We start from the raw sequence: 22500 nt of genomic DNA on the forward strand, positions 1-22500 counted from the left end.
TAAGTAGGCCCTACTTAACATTGCATACAGTCATGTTCAAAATTAATTTTAGTAACATATTGGAGTGAAATGTTATTCCTGAATTGCCTGAATTGCTGTACCCTCCTCATACATTTGCTGACAACCTGTTATACTGTATGTGTATATACTGTATATGTATATATATACAAATAATAAACATGTGTATGGAGTATGAATGGAAACTTTAACATTAGATAGATAGATGATAGATAGATAGATAGAGATACTTTATTGATCCCCAGGGGAAATTCAAGGTCTCAGTAGCATACAGACAACACACACACATTCACTAACAGCAGAAAAAGTAATTAAAAGTATATAATATAAAAAACACAACTAAGCAATAAGGACAGTAGAAGATAAAGAATATACACAGCAAAATCAGTATACCCAAATTAACACTATCAGAGTTGATTTCAACACGTTTGAAGTGTCTATATGGGTCCACACCACAAAGTGTTAATTTAACACTTTTTTGAGAGTTGGCACCTTTACACTGATTCAGTGTTACCTATTGACTCTCTGTAGAGTAAAACATTTAACACTGCTTAACACCAACCAGTGTAACATTTTCTCAACTCTTAAAGTAGTGTTAAATGTTAACTCTTACTCTCTGGTGGATTATTTTCAAAATAAAGTTTGCTAAAATAATGAGGCCAAGTTCAGTTAAAACACCTTTATTTTTAATTCATGCACCACATTAACATATTTACATATTAAAATATAAAAATATATTTTAAAACATATAACAATATGGAACAATGTATGCTCGGTCACTGTCATTAGAGTATTGTTTATCAAAGGGTCTGAAATAAGTAAGCTGGTCAATGCATATCACTACATAGTCATCATTGTGTTCCTCTATACAGAATGCATGCAAGTGTTCATCAAAGTACAAAGTATCAACTGTACAACCTATTATGAATGCATGCTGTTCATGTATTATAATGCGGCATATTTTCTTGAACACAGGTAGATCATGGGATGTTTCAGTGGCTATAAATAAACCAATCTGGTATTCTGTGCCATAATTTCTAACCCAATTTGTAGTTGAAATATCTGAATATGAATCTAATTTTAGTATTCGACACAGTGTTTCTCTACATTCCATGCTATCAATTGTTTTCATTTTCACAGGACCAATCTCAAACCTCCTAAAACAATAATTTTCATAGTAAAAAGCCAATTGACGCTGGTGTTGTTTTACTAGAGATTTTGTAAGATTTTTGAAATTCTTTACAGACTTTTTAAAAAAATAATGTTTTGCCTCAAATCGCATGCACCACATATGGATTAAAGGGCCAATTTTTTTTAATACATCTCGGATAATGGATCATTAAGTGGTGTTTTGGGATCAATTTCTTATCAGGGTACAAAGTTTTAAACAAGTTATGGTGATCACAAATCAATTGTTTTAGGTAACATATCATGCCGTCAGTAAGGAATGGGGAGAACATGATGTTAACATTTTGTAATAACAGGAGCACAAGGTTCCAATGACTGTTGCCCATTTCAACCACATCACCAAAGATAAGTGGGGTATTGCGGAGAACACACCATGACTGAATGGCATTTAAACCTAAGTGCTTGCTGTTGTCATCAATTTTCAACCCACTTGGTTTGTTCTTACGTTCTGTAAAACCAAAATTAAAACTATGCATCCTGTCTGAAATACTGTTCAAAGAAATGTAGCCATTTTTTATCAGGTACTGAAAAAACAACTTAAGCTCATATTGTACAACACCCTCTAACAAATCATGCATTATATCAACAGCATAATTATCAGTGCTGTGAAAATACTCTAATGTATTGAGCACACATGACTTTTTAACACCATAAACAGAGGGTAGAGCAGGTTCTTCACTTAGTGCATTACAATGTTCAATGTGAAGCGCTCTGGAGCGCAGAACAAGTCCAGGATCATCCTCATTAAATATCGACTGCATTTCTCCCTTACTTATCAGACAAAACCTACAACAGTGTGTTGCACTGAAAGACTCAACAAACCCTAAAATGCCATTTAAAGCAAGATTATCTCCCGTCACTTGAATTACAGATCCAAATAGTGGTTCTTTAATACATGGAATTCTGATTCCTCTTGTCTCTAAAATTTGTAAATCTTCAATTAGAGGCTTAAATATTTCATCAAAACCATATTTCTTTAAATCTGATGTATAAAAAAGAGCTGCAAGATGCACATTCATTAACACAGAGTTTACTTTTGATGGGAGGTTTTTAAAGTAAAATAAACACATCCAAGTTTGTGGACACCCTTCTTAGAACCTAATGGGTTTGCTGTTTCAAAGTCATCATAGTAAAGCAAAATCTGTAGAGCATGCCGCTTTTGAAATATAACCCATCATTGATGTCTTTATATGTTCCATTTTGACTGTGTTTCTCTTGCAAAAAACATTCTCTTATCTCATCATTTTGGAAAATGGACTTAAGTGTGCCTAAAATGGGTACATACATGAACTTGTCTTTCACAGGAACCTGACTGTAGACACCTGTAGTCCTATCTCTATGTGTATCCAATCTCACACCAAGAACAAATTCTTTTGGCTCAACTGTTTCCCATTTTTCATCATAATATTTTTTGTCTCTTTGTCTCTGTGTTAAATGTTGAAAAAGGATTGTCTAACTGATTTAAAGTATGCTCTATTTTATTATACATTTCTGACTTCTTGGTTTCGGGAGAAAATGTTTGGAGAACTGCTTCTCGTGTTTTACTTTGAACATCACTGACAACTTCCTCCATTGAACAAACTATTGTTTGGATGGTGCTTTCGGAGAGACACTGGCTTGTAAGTGTGCAACAAGTGAACCGCACATTTTAGTAAGTGGTTTCTGTGTGATAACAGGAAGGACTGGCAACATGGATGCAGAGGTAGTTGGCTGATCACTTGAAAATTCCACCTCAGAATGTATTTGTGATGCCACTTCCTGGTTAGTACGGACCTGTTCATCATAGCAAAGCTCATGCACAGTGTTTAGGTGCTTTCTTAAGCCATTGTACGTACAAAAAGATGAAGCACACCCTCGCTCTCCGCATTTCAAACGTAAGTTCTTAGCTGGATACAAACCATGTTGAAACAGTCTTTGTGGTGCATTTTGCAAACAAAACATGTGAACATTTTCAGAGAATTGTACTCTGACCTTTGAGAGCTGATGGCCTTTTAACGCTCTTGCATACCTGCAAACTCAGAAGGGCTGAAAAAGGTGACATATTTCCGAAAGAGCCACCCCCCGCAGAAGATTTGAAAAAGATTTTACATTTTAACTATTTCCATTACATGCACATAGGTAGACCTGCAATAATGAATATTGGATATTATCATATTATATTATAATAAACGTGCAGTAAGCAGAATTTAAATATGGCTGCATTTGACACTTTTACATTTTAAAATGACATAGTCCTAACAGTAGGCCTACCAGCTGTTTTGAGTTAAGGCCATGTTTAGCCTAATTGAATAACTTAATGATGGAGAAGACATTATCAGACCTGCCATCCTTGAAGAAATGTCAGTATTACCTCAAACCAGGGAAAACACATTGCCCACCTTGGCCTTCATGTATGCAGCCAAAAACAGACCAAACAACATACATGTTGACAATCCGTTTTAAAGCCTAATCCTTAGGCCTATCTATAAAAATCACTGGTGTTGATAGAAAGGGACTGTGGATATCCATTTTCTGGTCTCTATTCTAGCATGCCTGGTTTATTAGTACCTCTTTTCAATCCATTGAATTAAATACATCTATCCCTCATGTTATGTTGGTGTCTTTCTGCTCCTCTCGTGTCTACTGAGGCTGCAATGATCACATTCCAACTAAAGGGACGGGTCTCAGCAATAGGTGCATTATGTCAGTCTACTTTAGAAGCCTAGAACTCGCTTGTTTGCGCGCTAATTATCAAGAATTATGATCTATATGCTACACAGAAAACAAACAAATTAAACACCTATCACTGAGCAAGTCAAAATATTTTGCTAGGTCCACTTTCAGATGTGTTGCAAATAACTACATTTGGCCTTGGAAAGGTCTGCGCTCCCTGAGAACGCCATGTCTAACCATCATCGACACATGGAAAATATGCTAAATGAAATAACTCGTGAACAAGCAATAACTTTCCAAGACAATATTAAACTATTAAGCCGAGCTAAGTTCACAGTCGCACTCAGTGCAGAGTCGTTTTGTTTCACAAAGCAATTCAAAACGGCCATCTGCGGGAACGTGAATTTGCGAGTAAACACTTGTTAACCTCACCTCAGCAAGTCTTTCATTTAACCCACCGAGGGCAAGAGAAAAGTATCCTAACAATATGATATTTTACCTTGAGTTTATAGTCAGAGAGAGTGTAGCATGTGACCCGTGTTTGTCTTTTTTTCTTGGTCATATCGGTGCTGCAGGCCATAGCCATAGCAGGCAGGCTATGCGTAACAGAAAGTGAGAGAAAGCCCGCCCTCAGAAACAACTGATAGGTAGGTCTTCAGAAATAGCACAGAGAGGCCAATCACTTGTCTATGTTGTGTTGTGTTGACCCCCCCCCGAAAAAAAACTCTTCGGATCTACATGTACACGATTCACGTGAATGACATATTTTGATTCAAAAACGGCGATTTTCGCCGAAAGGTGACTAGTTTGCAGGTATGAGTAGTCGAGCTCTCAGTTCCTTGACTCGCGGGCTTTCCTTTGCTTTTCCGATATCAATATTATACACCGCTGTCTGGATGAAGGTGTAGAAGCTGGTAAGCACTTCATCGTAAGAGAGGCTGAAGACGTAGTGAGCTTTAAACAGCTCATCGAAAGCAGCTACCGTTGTCTGAGCATTGCTTGGGATGGGTTTCTGGTCCACGACAATGAAGAACCTCTGGATTCTCTTCTTTTTCTCACCGATGCAGAGGAGGAAGGGCTGTCTTGCATCAACTTTCTCCAGGAATGTGGTGAGGCTTGCACCCTCCTGTAGTTTGAATGACACAGCATCAAGATTTATTCGTATAGTCCTATATTAACTTGCAACAAACTTCAACATAACTGCTAAGCAAAAAGTGGTTTTGGTCGTACAACAAAAGATGAGGGTAAATACTTTAAGAAATTTTACAAGATGGTTGGCTGCCTGTGCTGAGCTGATCTTAGCTGTTTTCTTATGGCCTCTTGATGTAGGGGGCAGGAGATGCAACAGCAGGAGGAGAGCTGACATATGGCTATCCCAGCCTTGGAGAAAATAAATAATTATTTGAATATTTGGGAAGAAATTACCTCTTGCTTGCTGTACATGTAATCTATCTAAAAAAAAAAAAAAATTATTTACCAAAGTCATTCTCGGCATCAGAGTCAAAAGCTGCAAGAAGATCCTCAACATGCATATTTGAGGGAAGACTCTGGCATTCTGTGATGACTTTCTGCATGAAAAATGAGGGCCACTTTGCCAGAAATTTCCCAGATACTTCATCCCCAAACATCATGGAAAAATCTTGGTCAATCTGTAAACAGACACACAATGTCCATATACATGTCAAAAGTGTGCGTTTCATTTGGAGGGATTCAGTTTTAAAATACTAATCAACAATCTACACATATACTTACCAATCCAGGAACATCAAGGAAACGAGGGAAGACATCCAAGACTGTATGTTGCATCCTGGTCATGAACTAGCTTCTGTCTATACTCAAAGGTGGCTCTCATTCTCTCTTTTACCACGGAATGATCTGTAGAGTATCTGATGACAGAAAGCGCCTCCCGACACTCCTCACCGAAGAGCTGCTGACTGGTTAACAGGGATTCTCGATAGGTTGTTGGGCTGTCCTGCAAATCAGGCCTGGAACACCTGTGGGAGCCATCAAAGCTGTTGCGTTGGACTGTCTTGAGTCTCCAAGCAAGGTAGCCAGTATTGGCGTCTGGATCATAGTAATGTTCCTGTTCACATAAGCACAGATATGTACACACACAAACACATCAAAAGAGCAACCAAAAACTATTCAAATGTTAGCAGTACTAATTACAAAAAAAACACAGATTTGGTCTTCGAAGACACATTAATACTTACATATCCATTTTTTGAATATGGATCTTGCAGATATGGAAAAAGGGTCACAATTCCTAGTGCAGGTGGTCTGCACACTTGTGGGTGGAATTCTCCTTTTAAAAGAAAATATGTGTTACATTTGTATCCAGTCTATGCATGCATGTTATCCTTGGTCGTTTCAAATCATTTCTTACCCATAGGATTCAGTCATTTCTGCAATCAAAATATTGATCATCTGTCTACGTGTTGCATCCGACAGCGTTTTCTTTTTGTAATATTCTTTGAAGATTTCTTCACCCTTTGGATTGGACCTCAGGATAGCTTCAATCTTCTGGAAAATATCAGCTTAAGCAAATTAATTACTTCCTCCTGTTAACTTAACTTTAGATACTTCTAACAATCACCTGCTATGAGATGCATGGTGGCAGTTCAAGTGCTAGTAATAATTTTCCATTCTAATTTACATTTAAAAATTTGACTTTCATTGTTTTCACCTGTCTTGCTTCATCACGGTCCAGGTCACCAAGGCCCCTCTTCCTGTTCTTAGTGGATGAGAGAATGACAGTAGAAGCTGTTGAAGCAGAAGAAGCTGGTGATGCTGATTGGTCTGACGTTGACACAGGGGATGCTGGCAATGACACTGGTAACACTGATGGGCCTGGTAATACTGAGGACTGTGTCTCGTCTGCCACAAGACATACTTCGAGATCTAAAAATGTTCCACAGGAAATAAAATAAATATTTCCATACAAGGATTAGGGAGAAGTGTTAAAAAATATCCTTGACAAAATAACAGTGAAATCATATTTTAAAATACTTAACAGCTTCAATTACACACATTTTGGAAAATGTATAAACAGGTGTAAGACCTTATATAAAACTATTTCTAAACTTAACTCTCATAAGTAATCATAAACTGCTAGGATATATCAACACATAACTTACACCAAGATCACGTCTTCCAAATATTGATTTATTAAACGTACCTGATACTGGATACTGACAATATCCAATCTTGAAGTTCTGGATCCCTGACTTTATCAGCTCATCAAATATGTCTGCGTCGACCTCAGTACCTGATGTATCAGTCAAGCTGAGGAGACCTTCATTCAGAGATTCAGCCTGCAGGCTAAATTTGTCTGTTACTAGGATAATACAAAGATAAATTACATTGAGCTACCATGTCAAATATATCATTTGGATTTGACCTTTGTAAGTCATTATTGTTTTGAGTTTAAAAAAGGTGGATACAAACCTGCTTGAAGAAACTGGAGAAAATCAAAGTTTTCATCATTTTGTGGAACTTTTATGTATTTTTGGACTCCTCTATATTCTACCTTGGCCAGCATTTTCTGTAGAAATTTTAGAAAATTCATGTTCAAATTCAAGCTTTCAACATATTTTCTCTGGCAAATGTAATGCAGTTTAAATTAGTGGTCAATGAAAGCCAATGTCATGCAACTTTTACAACATTTTATCACAAGAAATGACAGGGATGACAAAAATCCCATTCATCTGGTGAGCCCTGTGTAACCATAGAGAGTGTAACTAGTGTCGCCATAGACTAGTGTCCACCAGCGCGAGTATAAATAGTTACGGCACTCCCGTGACGTCACATTGTCGCGCGACAGGTCGGGAACGTCGAGTATAAATTTATGGTATAAATCAGCCCTTATCCAATTACTGAAGCTATACTGAGCATATAGAGCTGGTAAGTCCCGCCCTTTCCGCTATCCCCGCTGGACCTCTAGATTGAAAAATCGTTAATGCAAGTAACTGTGAGAAAATAATTATTTTCTGGTCCCGTTTGAATTTTGCCATGAATGTGAACAAATGTTGTCTGTGAATTTTTAATATAATTTTTCGTGTAAAGAATGCTACAATTGAGCGGGTAGAAGTTTGATGCGGTTAAACTTTGTGTGAGAGCACTTTGTGGACTACAACTTTCCGCTAGACGACAGATCACTAGTTTCCCATAACAACCATCAGTTGGTCGAGATGTAGAGGGTTATTAAGATCGACTTTGAACACAGTGAACCATACAACTTTACAATCACACTGTATCATAGTGTTAATGTGTTGAGTGAAGCTAGACATGTTTCAAATATTTTTGTTACCATGTGTGTTTATTCCTGCTGTTACAAAAACTAGCTTCTCAGCTAATGTTAGCGATTAGCTCACGTCACAGGCGACATGTAGTCTTTCTCGTTATGTCTTTTCCACAACTGATAGCCGAAGAATCATATCATATACTGTCAAACTCGTAACATGAAAAATTATATTAAAAATTCACAGACGACATATGTTCACATTCATGGCACAAATCAAACGGGACCAGAAAATAATTATTTTCTCACATTCACTTGCATTGACGATTTTTCAATCTAGAGGTCCACTGGGGGTTTAGCGGATGGGCGGGACTTACCAGCTCTATACTGAGCCAAATGCAGTATAACGGCTACCAGGCAGTCAGGGCACACGAGATGATCTGGGATTGTGGCCTACATTTATTTCCACAATGAACCCGATCAAACACAAATGTTTCTCTGATAAAATACAAAGGTCTTTTGAATTACACCAACAAAACAAGAGCCGCACCGCGTTACATGAGCTACATATTACACAATCACTACACAATCGTACACTATCAGCGCTTGCTAGCAAGCGAGGCATGCCAGACAAAATGTTCACGCACATGGAACTATAGCTAATTAGCGTTCGTTAATGCTAGTTAATGTTAACGCTGGCTAATGCCAAGCTAAGCCATCAAAATACTGACATGTTAGAATTAACTTACTTAGCTTAAGCTCTTCAAGGTGAAAATTCCCGCAAAGTTGCAAACTTTTCATTACCATGAAAGGCAAAGTTTTAGTTAACTAAAATGTTTACAAGATGGCGCTACCTTTATTAGCACAAGTTGCGGTGGCGTGTAACTGTGTGGTGGTATAGTTAGTTTAGTTTACCATCGAATGAAAAAAAGAGCAAGAGAAAATATTGATATCAAACTATTACTTTAACATACGATATATTAATTACTTACCGAACAACACACATCTGTTGAAGACCGAGTGTGGACAGCAGGAGAACTCTTCTATCGGTGCCGGTGGTCCATGGGTGGGTGCATGTGAGGAAATGAGGGCGGGGGTGATGTGCACGTTGAGTGTCACGGCCAGGTTCAGAGTTACAGAGTTGTCAAATCAGGTATGACACTTTAAGTGTCAATTTAAAAGCACTTCGTCATGACACTTTGTTTTTACACTAACTATATGTCAACAGAGAGTTGAATATGTGGGATTCGACTCTATTCAGAGTATAATTCACTCTATCCTCCTTAAGAAATCACTGACACCAAAATAATAACTCTTTTCAATTTGCTGTGTACTATACAAATTATACTAACTAACACTTAATCTAAATCAATTCTAAAAACAGTATCCACATAGTGGGTGATTAATCAATCAAGAGGCGCTTGCAATGACTGAGCAGGCAAGGACTGAGCCTGTGATTCTCTGTGCATAGTAAGGTAAAGTAAGGTGCTCTGTGTGAGTGAGTGTCGTGGTGATGGTGCAAATGAGTAAGTCCAACAGTGCAACAATGCAAGAATAATGTCTATATATCTATATATCTATCTATATATATATCTATCTATATATATAACTATATTAAGAAAAGGTATAAGTGTGGCCACAGTTTGGCTGTGGCATGGAGGGAGGGGTTATGCATATGTGCTAATACGCAAACAGTGAGGCAGAAAGACAGTGGTAAAAAGTGGCTAGTATACAGACAGTATCCAAACATGGAGGGGGTGAAGAGGCAGACTATGCAGAGAAGTCTATCTCTCCTCTTCCCTTAAGTGAAGCATTGAACAGTTCAATGGCCCTGGGGACAAATGACTTCCTCAGTCTGTCTGTTGTGCAAGGCAGTGAGTGAAGTCTCCAGCTGTTCAGGGTCCTTTTGTCAGATATTGAAGTGATGCACTCCAGTTCAGCTCCCACTACAGAGCCAGCTTTCCTTACCAGCCTGTCAAGTCGCCCCGCATCCTTCTTCTTTGTGCTTCCTCCCCAGCATACCACTGCATAGAAGAGGACGCTGGCAACAACAGACTGGTAGAACATCCTGAGGAGCTTGCTGCACACATTGAAGGACCGCAGCCTCCTCAGGAAGTACAGAGCAGCCTGCTCTGCCCTTCTTGTAGAGTGCGTCAGTGTTGGCTGACCAGTCCAGTTTATTGTCCAGGTGGAGACCCAGATACTTGTAGGTGCTTACCACCTCCACATTGACCCCATCAATGGGGACTGGTAGCAGAGTGGGCTTAGACCTGCAGAAATCCACCACCACCTCCTTGGTCTTTGAACAGGACTGGAGAGATCACAGTTCCCTGTGGCGCTCCGGTGCTGCTGATCACAGTGTCAGAGAGACAGTTCTTCAGTCTGACGAACTGTGGTCGCTCGGTCAGGTAATCTGTAATCTCCCAGTCTCCCAGTCTGAGGGGTTGGATGGTGTTAAAGGCACATGAGAAATCAAAGAACATGATTCTCACAGCACTTTTCCCCTAGTCTAGGTCTTGGCCGAAAAAGTGGGTATGCGCTATATGCGGCGCATAGGGGTGTATATATATATATATATTTGGTATTTTCTATATGTAGCTACTGCTGTGCGTTTCTAAATCATTTCAACGTTTTCTCAATGTTCTATAACATTTTAGAGGACTAACAGGCTAGAGTAGGCGCCCTCTCTCATAAGAATCCATCATAGAATTTTGACATAGAAGAGGGAGTGGGGGCGCCGTGAGCGCTGAGCGAGCAGGTAGGCCTAGGCAAGTAGTGAGTTGCCGTCTATGGAAAAAGATGGATACAGCAAAAAAGCTGTCGGCAGCTAAAAATATAGAAAGAAAGAAGGAAAAGGAGATGGCATGTCAAGGGATGCGACAGCAGTTAAATAAGTGGACAGTGAAAGGCAACAGGTAGGATTTAAAGTGATGATGTCTGTACTTGGAGGCTTGCAAATGTTCATGATAACAGACTAACTAGAGTTTGTTAAGCAAATGCCGATTGAAACATAGCCTATTCCATTCAGATGGCTAGGTGGCTACCATTTTCATACTGCACTTTTAAAGGGACACCAGGCAAGCCTGATGCTTTTTCTCTACGAAACTCCCCCTCGCTCGGTCTGAAGCTCTTTTCCTTTTCTTTGCGTCTTCCGTCAAGGGTTTTTGCTGCTTCTTCGCCGGCTCAGCCATTATACACACATTTGCAACAATCTCTAGCTTTTAGTTAGCCTGCCTCTGTGCTGTAAACTGATCCTGCTTCGGTCGGCGGGTAGGATACACCGAACTTGCAAGTGGGATGTTCTTCCTACAGGCAGTAGGGGCGGGCGAGAGAGCCTTCATTCGCCCCGTAATGAGTCATTTAACCATATACCGACTTACGAAGATGATTAATTAACACGAAAACGTTGCCTGGTGTCCCTTTAATGGCAAACATTAAAGCTAGCAACAACTCATTACATGTTTCCTCCTAACAATGAAGGCTCCTTGTAATAACTTAATATTGTGTTGTCAATGTGGCGCAAACAAACAAGGCTAGAGTAGTCCTATCAGCCTTATCCTTTATGAGCAATATGGCAAAACGGCGTTATGAGAACCGTTTAGACTCTCTTAAAGTGACAATGCACCATTTATCAATACTTCATCAAGGTAAACATCAAATTGGCAGCATTTCTTTAAATATATATATATATATATATTATATTTATGCACAGTAATGTAAATTATTGGCCTTTTGTTGTTGCATACCCCTCAAAAAATTTGTAGCTGAGCCCTGCAGACCACTCCCATTGGAGTCAAACCTGTTGTAGAAGTGGTTCAACTGGTTCGCCCTGTCCAGGTCCCCCTCCACAGAGCTGCTGCTCTTTTTCAGGCCAGTGATAATCTTCATGCCGTCAGAGTTGTTAAAATGTAGATCAGAGTTGTAAAATGGCAAAATAGATTTGTTTTTAATGGCTGTTGGCAGTATTTTGATAATATTCATATTCAAAGTTTATTCTATTCAAAATACTCATATTCAAACTATTGGCTGATAACATTTCACAATATCTAAGAATCATTTGGAACATGAAATTATACAATATTAAGGTTTCTGTACTTAACATGTATAAATGACTGCATCAATAGACAATGACTCATAGGCTACATAAAGGTTCAGGAAACTTGCAATACAGAAACATATTCACTTATCACCTGTAGACGTTTATTAGTGGGGGTATATATTAGTTAGGCCTATTAGTTTTTTCCATATATAGTCGTAAACACTAAAAGCAATGCTGTCTGTCACATAGCCTATCAAAAATCACTATGAGACTATACCCTCGAATGGCTACTAAGTCACCAAAATGCTGTGGTCTGGCTCAGGATGCCATACCAACCAAAGGTAGTGCAAGCATTCGTGTTTAGACTCTTCTTTCTGTGATTTATTGGCGCAATATTCATTGCTTTATCTCTTGAGTTGCAGTGAGAAGTAGCCTATAGGCTACGATCAATCCAAAAGTTTTCCAAAAAATGGTAAACGTATTTGACTCCTTTCAACATTCAAACAACTCGTGTAATCTGCAGTCGCATATCCTAGCCTTCATTTCTTCTTCCTGTTTGATGACAGAGGGGGAGAGGTAAACTCGCTCTTTGACACGCAATTGAGTTGCTTATGACAAACCACGCCTGGGGCGGAGAGAGAGAAGAGTATTTTAAATTAACTCACTCCAGACTTTTCTCTCCACATCTAGCCTAGTATTCGCCTAGTTTGTTGGGCGGAGGACGTCGCAGACATTGCGTTATCGTCGTGAGGGAGTGAAAAGAAGGACTTAGCAAAGTTTCACCCCTGAAAACGAACACTATGGCTGGAGTGGCATCGAACCTGGCCAAGAAGCGGGCGCTGGCAGCAGGATTCGGGACGAACAGCAACGCCGTGAAGTACTTGAATCAGGATTATGATGCGCTACGCAACCAGTGCTTGAGTGCGGGCAAACTTTTTACGGATCCAACTTTCGCAGCCGCACCCGAGTCTCTTGGTTTTAAAGAGCTCGGGCCAAGTTCGTCCAAGACCAGGGGAGTTGTGTGGAAAAGACCAGGAGTAAGTTGTTCTTTTTTGCAAGAGTGAAGAAAATATCTTGCATAACTATTTCATGCGTTTGTGGTTTTCAGTAAGGATGGGGTGAATGCGTGCGCGCGGGCGCACACACACACACACACGCTCGGACGCACGCACGCACGCACGGACCAAGATGATTATGAATTACTGACATGAGACGTCAAGCAACTTGTGCGTGCCTGTCTGCAAGTGATTCATCGCTGTTAGCCTCGCAGATTTGGCAAATGAGCACCAAACTTCCTAAGGTCTTTTTTTTGGGCGTGTCTGAATTATGACTTAGGCTATCGCAAAAATCCACATTGTAGCCATAAAGTTATAGCCTACATGCCGCAAACATTATATTGGAAACATTGTTTTTAACTCTGTTGGACTCTGTTTCGGTGTTCGAAACTTTTGAGAACTTGTATAGGCTACATTCCAAAATTCCTAAAGTTCCACTGAAAGGCAGCAACTGTTCTTGTCCATAGGTCGGCGCTACCTCCCCGCCCCAGAACAGCTTTCTCAGGCGGGGTTGGGCACCGAAATGTCTGTTGTTGCCCCTATCCATCCTCGGCGCGTTAATGTCTTTAAAACGCATCTCATTTTCGGCAGCCGTCCCGTCCTCAGCTGTGTAGCGACGTGCTGCTTGTCGTGTCAACAAGTGCATAGCCTCTAATAAGCTTCCTGCTAGTTATGCAATACAGATTCTTTAAACAGCACCACCCACTGTGGGTATCTTCCAGGAATTAAATGTTAGTGAAGGTTTTAAGGACAGACGCAGGGCCCTCTCTAGCAGTAACAGATTGAGACATAGCCTATATGTGGCTGTGGCGCAGTGTTGTGTGAATGTGGATACTTAAGAGTGAGGACAAAACATATAACCATGTAAATAATCTATTAATGAAAAAGTGTGGGATTTTTGGAGGTGGCTATTTCGGCCTGTAGATGAGGTCGGCTTGATCTGGAGGGCATGGCTCGCGGTTTTTCGGCTTAAATATGTTTGTCGTGTTCTCAATGGGGTGGGCACGGCAGACAGTACGGTGCGTGTGTGTTCATGTTGTGGACGGACGAGGAGGAGGAGGTGCCGTAGGCCATTCTCTCGATTCTCTCATGTCTTTGCACAAGCATGGGCACCACCATTCCACCTAGTTTAGAACCAGTGAGAACCAGAACAGAATGATCACCCAGATATTTGCCAAAACTGGACCAGATCTGTTCATTGTTCATTGTTCATTTGTATTTTTCCAAGTGCGTCCTGTGTATGTGTGTGTGTGTGTGTGTGTGAGAGAGAGAGGGATTGTGTATGTGTGTGTGCAAGTGAGTGTGTGTGTGTGTGTGTGTGTGTGTGTGTGTGTAAGGAAAACAATAAGCAATTCACCACATCATTTTCTGTGTCGGCTATAATTGGTAGCCTCTTCATCTGGAAACACAGGTGTCACCTTTACCCCTAATGCACATCATGGAGTTAAACTTTGCTGTTATTAGACACTCCAGGACTGCTAGGGCCCTAGTACTACACCCCCCCCCCCCCCCCCCCCTCTCTCTCTCTCTCACTCACACACACACACACACACACACACACACACACACACACACACACACAAACACAAACACACACATACACACACACACATATTCACACACAGACACCTGGGTCTACACCAGTCTCTAGGCTTTTTGACTCTGAACAGTAAACTGTGTTTATTCCAGACAGGGGCGCAGGAGATATTTTGAAAGTGAGGGGGACCAAATTGTGAACACAAACCCATAGTGAAATCAGATTTCCAGATATCGGATCGCCACCTCTGGCCCACTTTCGACCATCATATTTTAAACTTGCCAGAATATTAAGATAATACCATTGATTGTTTTCAAAATATTGTTTGATTAAAATTGTCAAAACTGTGAGATGAGCACAATGCCAGATCTGCCCTCAGACCAGCTTCTTGCTATGTGCTATGTGCAATTCTACTATTTTTTTTAGATTTATTTTACACTACTTGGGCCAATGGTAGAATACTCTAAAAGCAACATGATGTTGATATTTTATGAAGCCATGAATGAATCATCATGCCTATGATCCAAACATAGACTACATGATCAAATAGCCTAGTTAGGCCTACAGTACCTAAATTGTCTGGTATAAACTAAATCAACTCTCCACTATGTGTCTGCAGTTAATATTTATGCAATGTTAGAACATGCATGTTGGCTTAACAAGTTACCAGTCTAGAACACAGAGAAAATTGCAACAGAAAGTTGCCTTTATAATCAACTATTTGTTCCAACAGCATTTAAACAAAGCATTTATAAAATTGAAAAAAAAAAAAATATGACATAAGAAGTAAAATAAAATACTGTTACTGTAGTAACTGTACCACATTATCCCAAGCTTCAAAGAGCTCCCCATGTCTGTGACAGCCAGACGTGACACCGCTAAATTCTCAGCTTGTTTACCCCACACTGAACGCGTAAGAAAGGCCCATCACTCTGGGGTGTGGTCGCCTACTCTCTGGGATTTATGCACCTGTCAGCAGAGTTGTCCGGTCCTTAGTCCTGTTTTGCTATCGCAAAAATCCACATTGTAGCCATAAAGTTATAGCCTACATGCCGCAAACATTATATTGGAAACATTGTTTTTAACTCTGTTGGACTCTGTTTCGGTGTTCGAAACTTTTGAGAACTTGTATAGGCTACATTCCAAAATTCCTAAGGTTCCACTGAAAGGCAGCAACTGTTCTTGTCCATAGGTCGGCGCTACCTCCCCGCCCCAGAACAGCTTTCTCAGGCGGGGTTGGGCACCGAAATGTCTGTTGTTGCCCCTATCCATCCTCGGCGCGTTAATGTCTTTAAAACGCATCTCATTTTCGGCAGCCGTCCCGTCCTCAGCTGTGTAGCGACGTGCTGCTTGTCGTGTCAACAAGTGCATAGCCTCTACTAAGCTTCCTGCTAGTTATGCAATACCGATTCTTTAAACAGCACCACCCACTGTGGGTATCTTCCAGGAATTAAATGTTAGTGAAGGTTTTAAGGACAGACGCAGGGCCCTCTCTAGCAGTAACAGATTGAGACATAGCCTATCTGTGGCTGTGGCGCAGTGTTGTGTGAATGTGGATACTTAAGAGTGAGGAGAAAACATATAACCATGTAAATAATCTATTAATGAAAAAGTGTGGGATTTTTGGAGGTGGCTATTTCGGCCTGTAGATGAGGTCGGCTTGATCTGGAGGGCATGGCTCGCGGTTTTTCGGCTTAAATATGTTTGTCGTGTTCTCAATGGGGTGGGCACATCAGACAGTACGGTGCGTGTGTGTTCATGTTGTGGACGGACGAGGAGGAGGAGGTGCCGTAGGTGCCGTAGGCCATTCTCACGATTCTCTCATGTCTTTGCACAAGCATGAGAACCACCATTCCACCTAGTTTAGAACCAGTGAGAACCAGAACAGAATGATCACCCAGATATTTGCCAAAACTGGACCAGATCTGTTCATTGTTCATTTGTATTTTTCCAAGTGCGTCCTGTGTATGTGTGTGAGTGAGTGAGTGAGAGAGAGAGAGAGAGAGAGAGAGTGTGTGTGTGTGTGAGAGAGAGAGAAGGATTGTGTATGTGAGTGTGTGTGTGTGTGTGTGTGTGTGTGTGTGTGTGTGTGTGTAAGGAAAACAATAAGCAATTCATCACATCATTTTCTGTGTCGGCTATAATTGGTAGCCTCTTCATCTGGAAACACAGGTGTCACCTTTACCCCTAATGCACATCATGGAGTTAAACTTTGCTGTTATTAGACACTCCAGGACTGCTAGGGCCCTAGTACTACACCCCCACCCCCCCCCTCTCTCTCTCACACACACACACACACCACACACACACACACACACACACACACACACACACACACACACACACGCACACACACACACACACATACACACACACACACACACATAGACTACTATGAGCACAATGAGCACAATGCTAGACTACTACTATGAGCACAATGCTAGACTACTACAACTATTTGTTCCAACAGCATTTAAACAAAGCATTTATAAAATTGAAAAAACTCTGGGGTGTGGTCGCCTACTCTCTGGGATTTATGCACCAAGGTAACTGAAGTACCTTGTACTTGTAGTTAGGCTAGTGAAAACGAGTTGATCAGTAGGCTAGTTTAGTTTGTTATCAATAAACATAACAGCTAATGTCATGTTGAGCAGGAGATAGGCTACCATAAATCCTCAAATTATGCCCGGGATTGATTCTATTTATAGCCGGACACAGGGCTCGAATTATCTTTTTGTCTTTAAGGGGGTCTCTCTATCTCATAAAAAGTTGACACACCCCGCGCATAGCCTAACAAGTCGATAAAATGAAATAGCCTAGGCGCAAGTGGCGCTTTTGCGCAGTACAGTATATGCGCACGGTAGGCCTAGGCTTTACCTTGACACAAGCATACAACAGACATAGATCTTTCATAGAAATTTATGACTTTTAATTAATTTCAACTTATTATTGATTATAATAGTCCATATCTCAATTCAATTTCACAATACAAAGAAATAGACTAAACGATTTAGTCTGTGCCATTCTCAATTTCACAACGTAACTCATTTAAACCAGACCACCGTCTCAGATAGGCTATCCTCAGTGTCAAACACAATAATGCATGTAGTGTAACTTATACACAGGGGAAAAAGCACTAACTGGCAGAAATGAATAAAGCCAGCCAAACTATGTTCTAGTAGGCTAATGTGTTGAACCGTGGAAAATTAATAGACGAACAATTTTGGAGTTTGCACTGAGATATTGTCGGGTAGCCATTGAATATTCCGACATCAGAGATGGCTAACAGGTGTTTCAAAATAGCTGGGAACTTTCCGGAGCTCTGAATGACAGAGGATAGCTAGATCATCAGACAACACAATCATTGTAGGCTGCATTATGGGCCATAATGTATGGCTTTGTCAATCAACATATAATAGGTAAAGCGCAAGTTCAACAGCAAACAGGACTTTTCAGCACGTATCAAACCACGTAGGCTAGCCCAATGAACGCCTATGCAAATAGACAAAACACTCCCATCAAAGCCGGGTGACTTCTTCAGATTTGCGAGTGCTGTCAAATCGATACGGGTTGCTCATATAGTCTAGTGGTGTGGTGGTGAAGTGTCATGCTGCGTTCAAGAGCGTAGTGTAGGTCTACGTCCCGTAGTAGCCTATATTTTAATTTAACGTCTTTAATGGTAAGAGATCGCACATGGATAATGAGCGGTTGTTTAAGATTAAATTACAATGCCAGACACCTTCAGGTTTTTGACTTTGTTGCTTTCATGGGAGCCAGTCGTCACTCTATGGGAGCTCGGCTCCCTCTGGCTCCCACGTAATTCGAGCCCTGGCCGGACAAATAAAGGCAGGTTCCCATATTTGCCTATACCATACCAGCAATTGCCATCAGTCCACCAGCACTAGAAGACATTGCTTCGATTTAAGTCAATGAAATAACACCTCTTCTTAATATTTTATTATATTGTTGGTTGGATTAATAAAGTCGTTTTCCTACCATGGGTCTCCAACACACGTTCTCAAGCTCATTGTCTTGCCGCCCCTTTCGAGCTAATTGCCAGAGGCTGAAGCCTATACATTTAATTGTTGCGTGACTTAAGGCATTCCAGCCTACGAATTTAATAAAAAGTAGCCTACTAAATCATGCATAATTAAACAATAACTCAATTTAGGCTATTTGGCTACGCAAAAAGGTTTCTATTACAGCACAACCCCTATTCAATGAATGGCTACCTTGTCTCGCAATAAACAGCGGTGGAAATCCCGACACTTTTTCAACTGCATGAAACATAACAGTGAACCATCAAATATCTCCCAGAGTTCAGTGCCCATCAGTCCCAACATTTAGCAATAGGCTATAATCAAACAGTCCAAAAGTAAATTAGATCCCAAACCAAACCGAAAATGTTATGCTTTTGATGGCCTACCAGTATGCTGCTCCAAACGAAAAGCATCTCTAATGATGGTTGTTAGTAGACAAACTGGCTTCAGATATCCAACAGAGTGAATATGAGATTGTGCAGTCTTACAGTACTGTAGATGGCTGTGGTTAGTGATGTGATGCTGTTAATGGGCAGTTTTACATAGTTAGCGCAAACCCTATAGGTTATTATTTATTTAGCGTATATAAGTTTTTTTGTCCTTATCAAAAGTGAGGGGGACGACGGCTGTCTCTTCAGCACTGCGTGGGACACATCCCCCACGTCCCCCGTGCCTCCTGCGCCCCTGATTCCAGATGTTTATGGCCCTGAATCTGGCTTATGGTGTCATCTCTTGCAGCAGCAGCAGCCCGTTCAGAGTGGTGTGACTGTACTCTTTTGTAGACTATGTGTGAAATAATTAATGGTGTGCATTGCGGTGTTCAGTTCATATTCCATCAACAAAGAAATGAACAAAAATCAACAAAAGTGGTGTGAATGGGCTCATTTATCTGATTAAAACAAGTTTATGTTTGGGTGTGTCCAGTGTTCAATTTGGCCTGTGCTTCACTGATAGATCAGCGTATTAATAGGTTAGTAAGTTAGTTTATTAGTTAGTTATTCTTTTTCACAGTTTCCTACGTTTTCATTGTACATGGTCACAGGCACAGGATGGCACATACAAACATATATATTTCAGACACCTTACACATTCGATACAGATGAGATGGCATCAGATATTGTATAGGCTTTAGTAGGCAGGGGTTTGGGGTGTAACCAGTTGTCACATATACAGTCATCAATCGATTGTTTTTATTGATTATGTTATCTCCTGCAGGAGCTATGTTCCAGTCCAGAGTTCATTGTGGGCGGAGCCACCAGGACTGACATCTGTCAGGGAGCGCTAGGTAAGCCCAGCCTCCTCCAGCACCTACCCCAGGGAGCAGCTGGGTGGCCCTCAAAGCGACCCTGACACCGGGTCTCAGGAACGTGTTCTCCACCAACCAAGAACCGGTTCCGCTCTGGGTCACACTCCCTATGTTGAACCATTCGAAGCATTTCGACCTAAAATAAATCGGTTCGCAACCTATAAAGTTTGTTTGGAGCTGAACCAAAAAATAGTTGAACTATGCATATGCTTTGTCTTTCCCCTTTCATTGTTAGCCATTCGTTTTTAGGGTTATCATTAAAAGACTTCTCCATTGGTAACCTTGGGTAGATTATACGATAATTATCAGGCTATAATATGAACAGCCGTGCAGACATGCCAGTGTGATCTGTCAGATCTGTCTAAAGGGCCGTTCAGACCAAAAACGAACGGCAAAAAATATCATTCTAGCTAATAAATGACGATGTCCTCACATAAACTATAACAATAACGACATGAAGAACAATATCGTTGTGAATCACTTTCAGATTGATTTTGAGAATGATAAAAAGCTGACAGCTAATCAGAATCCATCAAATTTTAGCCATTACATTCATCCACACGAGGAGAGACGTTCCTTATCGTTGGTCAGTGTGGACGCTTGTGTCATTAAAGTTATCTTTATTGTTGTCATTCCTAGTGTGAATGGCCCTTCAGCAATAACATTATGATTACCAAATACTCTAATGAGGGATTGTGTTAATTGCATGTGTATACACACTTAAAACGAATGTGTTGTCTCTGTCTGGACACAGAGATGTGCACAACAATGCAAGTTGTGTTGTTCTCAACGCAAGTTGTGATATTTTCAAACATATATTGTGTAAGAAATAAAAAATGGTGTTCAACACATTAGTTTTGTGTTTAGAGTGTAAATAATTAAAACAAATGACACCTACTGATGGCCTGAATAGGAAGCCAGTACAATGCCAATGTAGGTTAGCAGGTAAAGCGAGTCTGGCCATGCTAAGGGCTTATATGCAAGACAATGCACCGGGTGTATACATTTAGTTGCTATGGGTGAGTTTATCCTCTTAACCTTGTTGCATTCTAATGGTAAAAAGACCTAACCCAGATTTCACCACCACGGATTTAATGTTTCTATTGTGCATTGCCATTCACACCATTCTAAGTGTGCTTGTGTGCGTGTGTGTGTGTGTGTGTGTGTGTGCACACGTGTGTGTGTGTGTGGGTGTGTGTAAAAGACAGAGAGTGAGGGGTGGGTGTGTGTAAGGGAGGGGTGTGTGTATGCATTGTGTGGCTGACTATACACGAATCCGGCGAAACTACTGGAAGTAAGCGGGCGCCATTACTGAGCTGTTGCTGGGTAGCATTGCGACATTACTGAGCTGTTGCTGGGTAGCGTTGCGCCAGTGCCTTCTATTGGATTTGTTGCGTCCACTGGGATAACAGCGCACGATTTACGACTGTCTCAGTACTTCTTTTATAATGTTGAGTGGAAAAACATGTTCCGTTTTCAATTGTTCCAGTAGCAGCAATAAAATTACCAGTTGGAACAAAAAAAATGTGAATACATTTTTACCCCGGGTCGACTGCCCCTGTCTGGTAGCCTAACGTTGCATGGTTTGCACAGATAGCAGTTAGCTGTTGATATGTGAAAATTAGATAAACAATGGTCACAAATGGAAAAACATGAATTTGTTTATTTGATATCCATTCATTTATTTATTGTTGCCAAATGGACAGATATTTTTATAGTTTCCTCGTTAGCTAGCATAGTTATTGCTGACGTTAGAGCTACAGTAGTTAAGTAGATATAATATCAACCTAGTCCCAATTATGTCTTTATTTCCTCATTCTCTACTCTCTATCTCTACTCTCTAAGCTATTTTCATAAATAATCTGTAAGATCACTTGTACCTTCATCTGTGACCGGAGGCCACTGTCTAACATCATCAACCCAACAAGCCTGCCTGGCTGTAGCTATCATTGAGGGTGGTTATCACGGAGGTTTGTTTACATACCACATTGGATTGGTTGTGTCCACTGGGATAACAGCCCGCGATTTACGACTGTCTCACTACTTCTTTTATAATGTCGAGTGGGAAAACATGCCAAATGGACAGATATTTGTATAGTTTCCTCGTTAGCTTGCCTAGCTAGCATTGTTATTGCTAACGTTAGCTAGCTACAGTAGTTAAGTAGATAGGCTATAATATCAACCTAGTCCCAGTTATGTCTTTATTTCCCCGTTCTCTACTCTAAGCTATTTTCATAAATAATCTGTAAGATCGCTTGTACCTTCATCTGTGACCGGAGGCCACTGTCTAACATCATCAACCCAACAAGCCATACTGCCTGCCTGGCTGTAGCTGTCATTGAGGGTGCGTTATCACGGAGGTTTGTTTACATACCAGTAACAGCTCAGTAATGGCGTCGCCACAAGATGGCAGCCTCCACAGAAC

At 40.7% G+C, this 22500-nt stretch overlaps 3 protein-coding genes across 28 annotated transcripts in view; 1 reads left to right on the forward strand and 2 right to left on the reverse strand.

The window, feature by feature from the left end:
- Positions 1 to 22500, reverse strand: part of LOC121719407 (NACHT, LRR and PYD domains-containing protein 3-like) — an 851137-nt gene that overhangs the window by 692531 nt on the left and 136106 nt on the right. The gene's annotated exons all lie outside the window — the stretch shown is intronic.
- Positions 1 to 22500, reverse strand: part of LOC121719377 (NACHT, LRR and PYD domains-containing protein 12-like) — a 732803-nt gene that overhangs the window by 565338 nt on the left and 144965 nt on the right. The gene's annotated exons all lie outside the window — the stretch shown is intronic.
- The window catches only part of LOC121719433 (calpain-2 catalytic subunit-like), a 33399-nt gene continuing 23658 nt past the window's right edge, over positions 12760 to 22500 (forward strand). The window contains exons 1-2 of the mRNA XM_042105064.1: positions 12760 to 13174; positions 19985 to 20054. Of these exons, the coding sequence (XP_041960998.1) occupies positions 12938 to 13174; positions 19985 to 20054 (307 nt within the window). The 5' untranslated portion in view covers positions 12760 to 12937. The remainder of the gene's footprint in view (positions 13175 to 19984; positions 20055 to 22500) is intronic.

The sequence above is a fragment of the Alosa sapidissima genome, chromosome 9 (assembly GCF_018492685.1).
Source record: "Alosa sapidissima isolate fAloSap1 chromosome 9, fAloSap1.pri, whole genome shotgun sequence".
NCBI classification, from domain to species: domain Eukaryota; kingdom Metazoa; phylum Chordata; class Actinopteri; order Clupeiformes; family Clupeidae; genus Alosa; species Alosa sapidissima.